General features: G+C 38.5%; 1 protein-coding gene across 1 annotated transcript; it reads left to right on the top strand.

The window, feature by feature from the left end:
- The first annotated feature begins 1,107 nt into the window (after nucleotides 1-1,107).
- On the top strand, nucleotides 1,108-13,953 carry akr7a3 (aldo-keto reductase family 7, member A3 (aflatoxin aldehyde reductase)). Its single transcript, XM_028807432.2, has 7 exons — nucleotides 1,108-1,422; nucleotides 4,550-4,737; nucleotides 4,815-4,919; nucleotides 5,065-5,161; nucleotides 5,329-5,428; nucleotides 5,631-5,760; nucleotides 13,648-13,953. Exons 1-7 carry the CDS (start codon nucleotides 1,152-1,154, stop codon nucleotides 13,807-13,809), a joined length of 1,053 nt encoding a protein of 350 aa, XP_028663265.1. The 5' UTR covers nucleotides 1,108-1,151; the 3' UTR covers nucleotides 13,810-13,953.
- The last annotated feature ends 1,625 nt before the right edge of the window (nucleotides 13,954-15,578 follow it).

Here is a 15,578-nt window from a genome sequence, read left to right as displayed (position 1 = left end):
AGTCCATAAGGCCCTGCTGGAACTCGGGGCACGTCCACGCTGTCCGGAGAGCTCCTCCTGGCGGCCTGGGGGTGAGGGCCGGAGTAAGAAGCCGGCAATCCACCACAATATATATATATATATATATATATATATATATATATATATATATATATATATTTACACAAAAACTATGGTCTGAACACACACAATAATGCCTAAAAAGTAAGAACATTTAAAAAAAAAAAAAGAATAGAAAACCTCTGACTTGGCTGTCCCTGTCACAATGAGGCATTATTTTGTTGTATTGCTATTGGTATAAAGGAGCCAAAGGCGCGTTTCTTGAGACACTTCTGCTGAAAAATTCGTTGGCTGAATGTCCTTAGTTTTAGTTTGTTGGACAGAGGATATTCGGCATTGTTCACAATTTTCTCTTTTGACACTATCCCCAGTCAGTCCAGAGTGTGTCCCACTACTTAGCCTGCCCTTTTAAATTTGCTTGTTGATTCAGTGGACGTCTAAGTGATGCTACCAGCTCAGCACACCACAGCGTAGACAACTGCAACTCATCAAGGCCAAATTTCTGATCGCTGTCTTATATACATTTTCACTTAACAGCCTCCAATATTTAAACATACTGTATTCATATTTATGCCGCAACATTTCACCTATTTAATTTAAATATTCTTGCACGATTGGCTACTCTAAATTAGTCTTGTATGAATGGATAGACTAGCATGAGCTACCTGCCCCGCCCCTAACAACACTAGATTGGAACAACGATCGTGTACGCTACGCTAAAGTCGTGACTCTGAAGATTAAGATCGTATATAATTTATTGAAATACATCTCCATAATCCATTTTAAGTAAGTTATGAATGTCACGTGAAAGAGAACATTGTTACACGTTTATGATATTCTTTGTGCACATCGGGTATGTCATTCATTGTAAATATTCATAAGGTTCGCTAACAGTTTTACAGAATCTCAAAAAAAAAAACAGCTGGGTGACAGCAGTTGAAAATAACCAGCAGACGGGTTCGCAAAATAAAAATGTTAAAACACCTCCCTCAGCCCGCCTTCGCACTTCAAACAGATTTAAGCACTTTACACACGCTCCCTAACTGGTCCTTCTCCATGTGGCCTTTGGACTGTTCCTACCTGAGAGAGACATGCAGTGCGTCATTAGGCGCTCTTCTCGAGTTTTATTACCGTCGCATTTTTTCGTTTTCCGTGCCATGTCATCTTCAGGAGCGATGCGGTCTACCGTACCTAGGACGGTACTCGGCACCATGGCTTTTGGTGGACGCGCAGACGCGAGTACGAGCAACATTATGCTCCGCGCTTTCTTGGAGCGCGGGTACGATACGATAGATACGGCGTTTATGTATAACGATGGTCAATCCGAGGCCATATTGGGGTCCATGGGCCTGGAAGCCACAGGTAGGAGCGAATCATGCAAGTTTTCCGATACCGTGTTTAGAATGTTCAGTGTTGGGATTGGTGGGAGGCCGGCTGTTCGTTTGTGACATTCTTTTTAGCTGTGAAGAAGTTAACATAATAGAGTTGATTGAAGACAATTGGGAGTCTGATCTGAGAGAGCAGCAGCAGCATAGTGTGGACTAGCGGGGATTTTCAAGTTCAGTCCCGGGGCTTCAGCTGTAGTAGCAGGTTTTTGTTCCAAGCAGTTGCACTATCGGTGAGACATTTCACATCTAACTGATCTCCGTTTCATTTGCAGATCTCGTTCCTTTTTTACTTTGATTCAACAAAATACAATAGTGCAAGATTTAAATGTTAAAACCTTAAGCCTGTTTTGTAATTTAAATTTTTATTGTGAGTTTACTTTATTTATTGTATCTGAATCCTGATAATGATGAGTGGAGTAAACAACAATACACTGTAAAGGACATCTGTGTTACCCACTTCTGTAGCTGCTAGCAAATGATTTTAATAACATGAATATTAACTTATTCACCATGGCCTTTATATGACTCGGATCAACACACATATAAAGGATCGCTTGATGCAGTAAAGCTTTAGCATAACCAATTTGCAATATGGAAACTTGTAAATAACAGTGTGCTCAACTAATGAAGGAGTTCAAATAAAAGAAGTCGGTTGGAATGAAAACCTGTAGCTACTGGGTGGCCTCGTGCATTAACTGAGAAATCCCCTGGGAACAGTGGTTCTAATTTGGACACTGGAGGCTGCAGATTTTCATCCCAACCACTTTATTATTTTTTTAATTGGTAACCAATTACTGCTGCTAATGGAACTTATTTTACCATAATTTAAATTGAGCTGCTTTTATAAAGTTCAGCACTCTTAATATTTCAGTTCATTTATCATTTCCCCTTAACCAGTAGACAATGAGCTTTAAAGTATGTGTGTATTCCATGAGGTAGGCTTATGAAATGGAGAGTTTGTATACTGGGGGTCATTTGAATGTGACTCTTGCTGAGGAGTTTGTACTCCTCACACTGGCTGATTGCACAATACAACTGGCTGTACATGTCTGTGTCGTTTAAAATGACATCTGTGGTATTGATTCTGTAGAATTAGTGTTTTTCATAAATTCTATAAGCTTGGTGGTGCCATTATTTGCACAAAGTCTTTCCAAATATCAAATGCACAAGGAACATTATCTAGTGTTAATGATACAACTTAGAATAGATGTATTTTACATAGACCAACTTAACAACAAAAAATGTCCTCCCATTTTGAATGATGGCCTGCAAACTGCTTCAGTTCAAAGGATACTCTGTGACTCTGCATCGCCAGCACTTTACAGAAATACAGTCGATGCAAATCTTTTGCATAATGGTTAGGCATTTGTGGTGGCAAGTTCACTTCATAATGTGTGGCTTCAACTTGTGGCATATAAAGTTGTTTTTTTGCAAATCTGTAGTCATCAAGAAATGCCAAGGGTATAACTATTTGAGGTAGAGCAATTTTTTTATGCCAGGGATGAACCTACCAGGTTGTTGAATGCAAGCTTGGCTTTTTATTTATTGAATACATCTACAAACATCTGTATAGAAATTATTAGTATGAGTGCTATAGCAAACTGGCTAATTTTTATAATTAATGTTTTACTGTAAGATCCTCGATTACAAAACATTTTTGTACTTTTTTTTTTTTTTATATCTTGCTAGTGAAAAAAGATTATGGACTATTATAAGATAGTGGAGACGGAATGCAAATGAGTATTGAGTTGAGCAGTTGAATCTGTTTAATGGGTTACAGTTTATTACACAATTTAAACACATATTGTCACTGCAGTGGTGTTTTTATTCTGTAAATGTTCTACATGGTACACCTTTTAAGATCACCCATGGTGTGTACTCTTTCCGTAACTTTATAGAAGTGTGGTATTTTTTATTATACACTGCATTACAGTACTCCGAACATCTCTGTGCCGCTTAGTATTTTCTAACTTAGAAATTGGAACTTTTACACTTTATGGAACACACCTTTTTAATTATTATTATTTTTAAACTACAGTATATCTTTTGCTTTTGCCTTTTGTTGTCTAAAAGAGCAATGTGGATGAATGGTGTAATTAAGTATGAAAATTATTAATTCTGAATGTTTTTAGACCATTTAGCATTCAGGTTTGTGACAGAATGGCAAAACATTATCAGATGAATTCCCAGCAAACACAATGGGAAAAAAAAAAACAAAACTGAACAAGCACAATATGCACAACTACCTCTCGTTTAATAAAACTCTTCGTTTTTTTTTCTTTTCCTTTTCTGATAACCCTCTCCTAGCAAAACCTGTGAATGCATGTCCCCAAAGCTTACACTGGCTTCTGTTACCACCATATCCACGGCACTGGGAGGCTCATTACCCGTGTCTCCATGAGACTCACGGTCTCGCAGAAACGAAAGTGGTTGAAATAGTTCTGGCTTAAATCAAGACTTACTTGGAGTATTCCACGAAGGACGCTTACCACTTTAACAGATGACTAGCTAACTTAGAGGTCTCAAACTTGTCTTCTCGTAATGCAGCTATTTTTGTTCCAACCAGTTTCATAATTTAAAGCCATTCTTGCTGCTAATGAAACCCAATGTTTAATTCTATGGCTCCTTGGTGTGCTCATTCTGCCACACCAAACATTTCTAAAACTGTTCATTTTCTTTTTTTGAAGAGTATCATCAACATGTTCTAAAGACCAGACCAGACTGATGTTTTCTAGACCTTCACTTTTTTATTTTCAAATATTTTATTGAAACAGATACTGTATGATAGACACATTCAAATAGGATGAAGTTGCTTGGTCATTGGTTGGGTCACTTTTCATATTGTTGTTGGACTGCTTTTAACAATGAGGGCTGCTGTACTTTTAAGAAGCAAGTCAATTAAATTAAAGGATCTGTGGTCTGTTTCGCTAGTAGCAGTGGTTGGCTGCTAATTAAGAAATTGGCTGAAATGAAAACCTGCAGCCACTGTGGCCCTTTTGTATCTGAGTTTGGTCACACTAGCAATGTACTTAACAGTTCTCTTAACATCAGGCATGTTCCCGGTATCTCACATTCTCATTTATTTATTTTTTTCTCTGTAGTGAAAATTGACACAAAGGCAAACCCTTGGAATGGGAAGACCTTAAAGCCAGCAAGCGTTCGGGCACAGTTGGAGTCCTCGCTTAAAAGCCTGCAACGACCACAAGCAAATGTATTTTATCTTCACGCTCCAGACCATGAAAATCCAATTGAGGACACACTGCATGCCTGCCAGGAACTTTACAAAGAGGTGGGCAACTACACTGGAAGGGGTGGCACAAAGACAACTAGATCCCAACTAATGGGGAAATGTGTGCCTTTCCACAGGGAAAATTTAAGGAGCTAGGTTTGTCAAACTACGCAGCCTGGGAAGTGGCAGAGATTTGCAGCATTTGTAGGCATAATGGCTGGGTTCTGCCCACTGTGTACCAGGTGAGTGTCTAATTGAGTAAACCAAACCAGTGATAAGCTTCTTGTAGATCAAGTTTGTTTGTTTGTTTGTTCTTCTTAAGTATAATCTTTTGAGATGCCTTTCTCTCCCCTAACACCCCACCCCCACTTCTCTACTCACTATTAGGGGATGTATAATGCAACCACTCGTCAGGTTGAGACTGAATTGCTACCATGTCTGCGATATTTCAAGATGAGGTTTTATGCCTATAACCCTCTTGCAGGTAAGGAGGTAGACAGACGTCTTTGGTATTGATGTTCCTCATGCAGTCAGGCTCTTGCTCATATATTGCCAATGGAGTTAAAACTGGAAGACTGTCTTTGTAATTTTTAATTTAATCCTGAAGAGTGTTATCATTATAAAAGAGCTAAATATTTCCATTTCCTTCAGGTGGGTTGCTCACTGGTAAATACAAGTTTGAGGACAAGGATGAGTTACAGCCTATGGGACGCTTTTTTGGAAATGACTGGGCATCAGTGTACCGTTCCAGGTAAGCAAGGTTACTTTCAATGGCACCTCTGTGACTTGGTGTTTAAATGGGTTAGGATCTTCCTGTTTATGCCATACATTAACTCTCTACCTTCCCTAAAATATTTCCTAACCTGCTAGTGGCTGTCATTTAAGTTTTTTGTGAAAAACAAAAAGTAATGCAAGTTTTCAACAAACAAATTTGATGATGTTTTCTTCATCAGGTACTGGAAACCACATCACTTTCAAGCATTAGACCTGGTAAAGAATGCTCTGGAAGCTGCGTATGGCCCTGACCAGACCAGCATGACTTGTGCCTCACTGAGATGGATGTATCACCACTCTCAGTTGCGGGTGAGTGAACACAGAGACTCCTAAAAGGATCAATTTAGCGGTAATATACTGTATATTCTCGGAAAGCTTGATTTTTATATTACCCAGATCATTACATAGTATTTACAAGAGACCCTCCTGGCCAGACTCTACCAGAAATCTGCCTGAATGGGCTAGGCCTGTACAGATTAACTTTACCCTCCGCAGTGGAAAACTGATTGCTTACCCTGCCAATTGACATTATTTTGCAGATGACTAGAACCATGTAACTAAACACATCATAAATGCCCTGTTTACTTTGGGCACTGTTGCATTTTATAAAGAGGAGCCGAGAGATGTAGAGGTTATTGTGTAATTCCACACTTGTTACATCTCTTGTCAAAGACACAAACTTGCTGCTGTTAATCTGGAGGTGTGAGCAGAGTCGTGGCTTGTGAGATAAAATCCTTCTTTAATTGTTCAGTGACAGCGATGGGCTGTCCAGTCTCCACATGTGTTAGGTTTGCATTACAAACTCTCAAAACATTTATTCACATAAATAATGTGTAACAGTTGAGGTACCTTGTACCCATCTCTCACTGCCCTGCTTATAGTTTGTGTTTTTTTTTTTCCCCAAATCCAATTGTGTCAATTAATAATTGATGAGATGAGCTTTTAGGTCTTATGCTAGCACTTTTGACTAAACTTGCATGGCTATTTGCACATACAGCATGCACCTTGCTATGCAAGTGCCTTGTTTGTTAATCTTTTGGGATATCCATTTTCTAGCTTCGTCAAATCTTTTGGCTCACCAGGCTTATTTGCTTCAAACCAAAGTATTTATTTATATATATATATATATATATATATATATATATATTATATAAGGCAAATAGGTTCCTTCATAGCCATCTGTGCTTTTCTATATTTAAATGTGGTACTTTTGTACATTGTTACAGTGCATGCCTGTTAACGGTGGGACACTCTGTGGCCAAATTAGTGTTCTGCAAATGCCATAATTTTCAATTATGGCTTACTTAATTAAATGTGGCGATTCCTTACCTCCAGCTAAGACCTTCTCAATCAGAAATGTTTAAAGAGACAGACGATTGATGTGATAATTCTGTTTATCGTCTAAAGCAGATGACACTTTCTAATTCGAGGGTATGTCACAATTGATGACATGCCATTGCTGATCTCATTACCTGAGTGTGCCAACTTATAGAAATAGAAATTGCTGGGCATGTCAAATTACTTGACTGCATGGTGACTTTCTAAAGAACTGAATGTTCATCCTTTTTTCTATAAAGTCCATAATGTGCTGCCTGACTTAGCCTGCACTGTACCAACGATGTACAAGTGTGGCAGTTTTTATTTTTTTTCATTTTGTCATGGTACATAAAATCAGACTGATGAGCCTTCCTTCTGTTTACAAGGTCCAAAATACATGCGTTCCTTATTTCTTACATTTTATATGCAATGTTCTTCAGAATGGGTGGTCATCAGTTGTCAACTCTCGTGTGCACAAAGCCCCCCACAACCAAAGTGAAAATCAAAACTGTTTGATTTTATCCTAGCCAGTTGCAGACTAGTTGGGCTCGATAATTGAGTATGTTGTATTTGATGATCGGCTTCACAGGAATGTACAGCTGACTTCCTCTTACTTGCTAAGATTATGTTAATGAAATTTATGACTGGTAATCATTGGAAAAGTTGTGTAATGGGACATGGCCTTAATCCCAGAATGTGTAGAGAAGAATTGTGGGCAAAGTCTTCTCTTGTTTAAAATTAATGGTGGGAAAATGTTTGCTTTTATACCAAACTGATTTGTTCCAGGGAATAGAGGGGTAAATTTGAGGGCTTGGTGCCACTTCAGCAAAAGTGAAATGGAAGACTAACACGATGTTCAGTTGCAATTCAAACAGAACTGTGTTCACCGGTATACAAAATAGTTTTTAAAGATCTAGACAGACCACTTCTAGAAAGTGCAGCTAACCTGCTGTGAGCCATTAATAAATCCTGTAGTATTTTTATGAATGGGGAAGAAAAAGGGCTTCTCTGTAGCCTAACCCAGCCTCAGTAGATAGATACAAGGTGGTCTGCTCATTTCTACCAGTTGTGGACTTATGTTCAGGAATTCCTGCATGCTGTCCAGTTTAGTTACTCTGTCATGTTCGTAACGTAATGCGTTGTCTCCAGCAGTAACTAACACACACAATACATGCATGGGCTCCTTGAAGTGTAGTTTTCATTTACCCAGTTATCTGTTCTTCTTGTCCAAGGGTCTGGTTTTCCTAGCTTTGTATGATCAAAGAAAACACATAATTTTCTTGTATTTCATTATTCCACTATTTAAGGAGCCTGCTCTCCTTTTGTATTTAAAGCCTAGTCTTAAAGTCCAATTTACAATGAAAAGCATGTCTGTTTTTATGACTAAAGTCTGATTTTTTTTTTTTTTTTTTTTCTGATTATTTTTTTAATACTTAACACTAAAAGCAGCAGGATAAATGGAAAACCACTCGATACACAACAAGTAGAGTGGAAACACAAATGCTGTTCTCCCCTTCCGCTCATTAATATGATTGAAATTCATTCTCTTTCATGTATGACCAACTGGACCAAAGTGAGTCAGTTGTAAGTTTGCAGACAAAGGTAAAAGCTAGAAGAGCTTAAATTAAAGGTCTTTTAAGTTGATTTGAGTGCTTACATTTCATGCAGTATAAGGGATGCAAGGCCCAAGTTCACACTCAAGTCCAAACCTAACTGTGCTAAATATGTGTGCGCTCATTTTAGTATGCAATATAAACTCCTCATTCCTGGGGAAATAATTTAGCAGTTTTATTTCTGGTTAGGTTTCTTGGTGTGTACGTATCATAATTCATAGAAGTACTACATGCTGAAACTTTACAGAAGGATAGAGTATACCCATCTGAAAAGAGAAGTGCAATTTAACAGTAAAATGCCATGATTGGAGGTATACAAAGGAAGACACCCTTATCAAAGTTGCTTCTTTATACAAAGGTGATTACTTCTGTATTACAAGGAACTAGGGGGCTTCGCTCGCCAACCCCCATGTTTGGTTTTCCGGATACAAAATTTTAAGATTTTTTTTTTTTTCTTTGAATTGTTGCTATTTCATTAGTTTCACTTTTATTTCAGAACTTATGTAAAAACAATATTTGGAATATTTGGAGTCCCAATATGCTGACTATTTTAAATGAGGTCACCAAGACATGTGTTTAATGACTTTGTCAGGTTAGAGATAATGAAAACTGGAATTCAAAAGACTCCAAAAAAAAACGCATGCACAAAACACATGCACAGTGAGATGCAGAATATGAAAGCAGAAAAAAACTAAAGTGCCAAAAAAAAAAAGAAAGTAAACATCACATTAGCACAAAGAGAAATTATTACTCGGAGCAGGTGGGCTCGTTTTTGTATCTCCGTCAGTTGTGGTCTTTCGTTTTGAACCCATGCCTGCTTTGCTTCTGCAGTTTCAGATGCGCGTTGTAGGCGCCTATGTTCATTGTATTTGTCCATGCTGGCGCGTTTTTGTAGCTCCGTTAGTCGAGCTGTTTGGTTTTGGAGCCGAGACAGTTTTGCTTCCGCGGTTTCAGACGCGCGTTGTAAGTGCCTACGTTTATTTTCTTTATCCATGCGGGCTCGTGTTTGTAGCTCTGTTAGTCGAGCTGGATCGTTTTGGAGCCGTGACCGTGACTCCATTAGTTATCCGTTGTTCACCGTTAGTAATATGGATAATTGCACTTACTGTTATACTGTTAATACTGAGCGTTTTCTGTGGTTGTACTGTTAAAGATGCATCACTGTAATGTGATTTACATATGCTATATGGTTTGGACGTGTGAGGATGCCGTACGTTTAATACAGAGAGTTCATTGTAGGTGCCTGCGTTCATTGATTCTATCCAGGTGGGCTCGTGGTTTACCATTCTCGGTTACTTTCACGTGCCTTCCGTACTATCTTTGTGGACCTGTGGGGCCTCCGTAGGTGTGTTAGAAGCGCGTGGACCACGATGTGTAGTGTGGCCGTTTAGTTCAGAAGCGCGTTGTAGGCGCATGCGCCTTTCGTACTTTCACGCGCCTTCCGTACTATCTTTGTGTACCTGTGGGGCCTCCGTAGCCTCTTCCGTTTGACTCTGGGGTGCAGCGCAGAATCCACTTTTTTATGTGGCTGTGTCGTTAGTCGTTAGCGATGGGCGCGTTGTTGCTTCATTTCTCATTCACGTTAGTTGAGCTCTTTCGTTTTTGGGCCGTGACTTCTTTGTTTTCGCGCTTGCAGTTTATGAGACGCGCGCTTTCGGCGCCTGTGCACTATGTGATCGCTGTGTACCTGCATCCATGCCTTCCGATTTACCATTCTCGGTTAGTAATATGGATTTACAATTTATATTAAGTGGGATTCCAGTAATGCGCCCAGTTCATAATATATAAATTGTTAAAGTAAAAGAAATGCATCAAATATATATATACTGTGTATATTAGGGCTTTCAAAATTAATGAATATTAATTTTAATGCTGTTAATGAATGCAAATAATTTTTGCATTTTTTTTTCTTAATTGAATTAATCAGCACCCCATTGTGTACAAGCAAATGGTTTTCAAACTGGATGCCATGGACCCGGCAAGGCTGACATTTAAAAAAAAAAAAAAAAAAAAAAAAAAAAAACTACAGAATTTTAAACATAGGTCTTTTATATGTAGTTATTGGCAACTGAAAATATTCTTTAGGTGTTACAAAAAGGTAATCATAAAATTACAAATGAGAGCAGCAGTTGGAATACAATGGTAGGTGTGGAACCAAAAAAATAAGAAAAAACTGGAACTTCAAAGGGCTGTTGGTTGCACAGAGGATGAACTGAAGTCTTCATACTTATCTGTTGCTCAATTCCATGGTGCTGTCTCATGGTACTTGTGACTTCACTTCAGTCTTTACACCGCCATTCTCTTTGAGTGTCCACATCAAAATCTTCCACCACACCAACAATGATGGATTTTTGTGAAAGGGCGCTTCCTAGATGAGTGCTTTCTTTCTCAGCCCCCCACTCGCACAAGCAGTCTGTCCCTGTCTCAGGTCTGGTCCTCCAGCATTACATGATTTTTAATTTTGGTGAACTTGCCTGATGTACCGTCAGTTTTAAAACCGTTTTAGAAACTGGTAGACCAAGACAGAAGAATATTCAATGAATTTAATTAATTGTGACAATTAATAATACACATTTAACATTGCATACTAATATTAATCAAAGGCAGAAAGCTACGGTTTCAGGCAGAGTTAACAGTATTTGGCAACCTTCATCCATTCTTTAAAATAAATACAGTAATGTGCTGAACTTAAAAGCAGAACTGTACTAAAAGTTCTCAAAACTATAATGTAACATTGACATAATGACCCAATAAAACAAAGACATTCAGCCTTAGCCATTGACTTTTTTGGAACTGAAGTTCTGTTACTTGTGTTATTTTTCTTCTTCTTTTGATATGAATTCAAAAGAGTGTATAATTTTTGTAAATTAAAAATATGGAAATTTTGGGCATATTTTTATTCCTTATTAATTCTGGCTACTCTTATTTAGAAAAAAATCATTAAAAATAGGTCTTGTTTTTCTTCTACACAAATGCTATGTAACCACACACTCTGTCTCTAAATGCTTGTGAGAGATAAGCAATATTATTTTTAAGTTCAGTACGTAATAATTTTAGGACTGTAAGAAAATGGGGATACTTCAGAATAGTTCGATTCATGGTGGTGCTCCACCAAGAGAAAAAGTTGAAAACCCCTTGCCCAGAGATATTGTGTGATATTTAATCATTTATTGTATGTGGCAATAGTCTGCTGTAGTTGGGCATTTGCTTTGATTTTTATAAATCTATTATACAAAATCATCATTGGTATGCAAAATCTTCAGCAGGCTACAATCCATGAATGTACAACTTGATATCTGGCCATGATTGAAACAAAATCTAAAGTATTAACTATTTGTTTATTTATTTGCAATATGCATATCAGACAGCAGACCTCTAAAAGTAATTGAAGATAACAGGGCTGAGAGATATCATTCAGTGAGGACTGATAGTTCTTTCTCATTACCTTAAATTACACAGTTGTCACACGTAAAGGACTTGTATGAAAGGCACAAGCATTCACAGTCACATTCACTGGGCACTACTAGACACTCCTGAACTACCTTTATTAAATGTGTGATCGTTGTTTGACAGCCCTAATATACACACATACAGTAAGTCACAACATTGAAACCACTGATGGGTAACGGGAATATCATTGACTATCTCTCGTTACAGTATATCCCACCCCTTCACAGGAGCCATTGTATTAGGCAGCAAATGAACAGTCAGCCCTTGAAGGTGATGTGTTGGAAGCGGGAAACTTGGGCAAGCATAAAGCCTGATTCATACTTGAGCAGCAAGTCTACACTACAGCTGTGTGCATAGTAAAAGCATTTTAAAGTTCTGTGTCGCACTGCATCATAGGCACGTGCCTGAACATTTAGTTGACAATGTTTGTAACATGCAAGAAAAGCAAATGATCCAATAAAATTCAGGCAGTTTTTGCCCTCCAGGATCACCGATCCTCTTGCTACACATTTTCTTCCATAGGTGAATGTATTTGTCCCTCATATTTTCCCACTTTTTCATACATTTGCTGCCTTCCAAGCTGGAAGATGAACAATGTGTGTGTGTGTGTGTGTGTGTGTATGTATGTATATATGAGATTTTTAAACCCAGATTCTCTTGTCAATAACATGCATGCTATATATATATATATATATATATATATATATATATATATATATATATATATATATATATATATATATATAATATTCTTTATTCAATTGTTTGTAGTGTTGTCTTTTTCCAAAGAGCAATCTGAAATCTGAGAAGCAGACCTTCAAAATACACTGCCATCACGCTTTAGTATGTTCAGCATGGTTAGGTAAGACTGCAAGTGAACATCTAGTGCAGAAATACAGGTTTTCTTTTTCATGTCCTGTAGAAGGCGTCCTAGCAGCTGTGAACATCGGTTTCTCCATCAGTGTGGTGATGCCAGCAGGGAGATTTGAGGTTGACAGTGAAAAAGCTGGCAACAATAGGTTACTCTGGTAGGTTGGTGGATTGCATGCTTGTTACCACCACCCCCCCTCCATAATACTGAATGATTAATAAAAATACATGTGAAACATTGATGTAGGCCAGGGGTCCTCGATCACAGTCCTGGAGGGCCGCAGGTTTGTGTGCCAACCTAAGTGCTTAATAAGAAGCACTTATTGCTCAAGTAACACTTCTGCTTCACTTTGTCTCACTCGTTAAGATTTTGAACCCTTATTACATATTTTAGTATTAAACAGCTGTATTCTTGGTTTTTAATTGCTCCTAATTAGTAATAACATGCAAATGACAAGAGACCAGCATTTCTCCATTTAACTTGTTACCATTTACACCTGTGTGTATTTATCATGCACTATTGGGTTTAATTAAATACATGGAAAGAAAGTGAAGAGAAAAAAGTGAAGGACTGAGAATTACTCGTCCATTTTAGCCTTCAAATTATTTGGATGATATCCTTAGAAAGGGGAAGAAAATCTAGGATATGAGAATGACCTGACATAGCAGAGTTAAAGCAATAAAAAGCCATGAAATTAAATTTTTGGCAAGAATTGCTTTCTAATTAAGCAACCAGGTTAGAACAAAAACCTGCAGTCACGGCGGCCCTCCAGGGCTGTGATTGAGGACCCCTGATGTAGGCTGACAAATTCCAGCTTTGTACAAATGACACTCCTAGATTTAACATTTTCATTAGAGGGAAAGCTTTTTATGTTTCACATTTACACAAGTTTTGGTTTTCTTGGGATTTTTAACAGACCTGCCTGCTGTTGTCTTTTTCTTGCAGTCAGAACACGGAGATGCTGTCATCCTTGGCATGTCTACCATGGAACAGCTGCAGGAGAACCTTAAAGCCACAGAGGAAGGACCCTTAGAGGCAGGAGTGGTGGAGGCATTTGACAAGGCCTGGGCTCTTGTAGCACACGATTGTCCAAACTACTTCCGCTGAGTGGTGGTACTGCTGCTATTGCAAAAATGTAATTAGTAGTTTCAAAAAACATGTATATGAATTTATCAGCTTTAATTTGCATATTGATGTTTGTGTAAAGTTTTTTTTTTTTTTTTTTTTTAAATAAAATTATCAGTAAGTAAATTAATTGTCAGAATTATTGGCTAATACTTGTCACTGTAATGGGTTTTGTGTAGCTTGAAAGACTTCAGATGGGTGATCCCCTCCCTTGTGCATGTTTGCAAACTCACCCTTTATTTCAAAGTTATAATTGGGATGGGAGAAGCTTGGAATTGTTCTGTTCATGGTAACACTGTACACAGAATTTGCTCTCACCCTAGAGAACATTTATCACAGGACTGGCTTGCTAGAGTTCTGTGATGTCTTCGGGTTCAAAAGATGTGTCCTCCTTGCAAGCACAATCTGTTGGGACAACCTGAAAACGATGGAGCATCTCTTCAAGCCCAGAAGTCCACAAATCTCTGGTGCTCTGTTGCTTTGTTTCCAGCAATACAGTGGGGCAAAAAATTGGTGGCTAACTAAATACTTGTGCAAGTTCTCCCACTTAAAAAGATGACAGAGGCCTGTAATTTTCATCATAGGTATACCTCAACTATGAGAGACAAAATGAGAAAAAAAATCCAGAAAATCATATTGTCTGATTTTTAAAGAATTTATTTGCAAATTATGGTGGAAAATAAGTATTTGGTCAATAACAAAAGTTCTTCTCAATACTTTGTTATACTGTATACCCTTTGTTGGCAATGACAGAGGTCAAACGTTTTCTGTAAGTCTTCACACACTGTTGCTGGTATTTTGGCCCATTCCTCCATGCAGATCTCCTCTAGAGCAGTAATGTTTTGGGGCTGTCGCTGGGCAACACAGACTTTCAACTCCCTCCAAAGATTTTCTATGGGGTTGAGATCGGGAGACTGGCTAGGCCACTCCAGGACCTTGAAATGCTTCTCACGAAGCCACTCCTGTTACCCGGGCGGTGTGTTTGGGATCATTGTCATGCTGAAAGACCCAGCCACGTTTCATCTTCAACGCCTTTGCTGATGGAAGGAGGTTTTCACTCAAAATTTGACGATACATGGCCTCATTCATTCTTTCCTTTACACGGATCAGTCGTCCTGGTCCCTTTGCAGAAAAACAGCCCCAAAACAAGATGTTTCCACCCCCATGCTTTACAGTAGGTATGGTGTTCTTTGGATGCAACTCAGCATTCTTTCTCCTCCAAACACGACGAGTAGAGTTTTTACCAAAAAGTTCTATTTTGGTTTCATCTGACCATATGACATTCTCCCAATGCTCTTCTGGATCATCCAAATGCTCTCTAGCAAACTTTAGATGGGCCTGCACACGTCTGGCACTGCAGGATTTGAGTCCCTGGCGTGTGGTTCTGGGATTTTTGCTCACCGTTCTTGTGATCATTTTGACTCCACGGGGTGAGATCTTGCATGAAGCCCCAGATCGAGGGAGATTATCAGTGGTCTTGTATGTCTTACATTTTCTAATAATTGCTCCCACAGTTGATTTCTTCACACCAAGCTGCTTACCTATTGCAGATTCAGTCTTCCCAGCTTGGTGCAGGTCTACAGTTTTGTTTCTGGTGTCCTTTGACAGCTATTTGGTCTTGGCCATAGTGGAGTTTGGAGTGTGACTGTTTGAGGTTGTGGACAGGTGTCTTTTATATTGATAACGAGTTCAAACAGGTGCCATTAATACAGGTAACAAGTGGAGGACAGAGGAGCCTCTTACAGAAGAAG

This window comes from Erpetoichthys calabaricus, chromosome 8, assembly GCF_900747795.2.
Source record: "Erpetoichthys calabaricus chromosome 8, fErpCal1.3, whole genome shotgun sequence".
Lineage (NCBI taxonomy): Eukaryota > Metazoa > Chordata > Cladistia > Polypteriformes > Polypteridae > Erpetoichthys > Erpetoichthys calabaricus.
The sequence above is the reverse complement of the archived record's forward strand: the minus strand, read 5'-3'. Positions and strand labels throughout refer to the sequence as shown.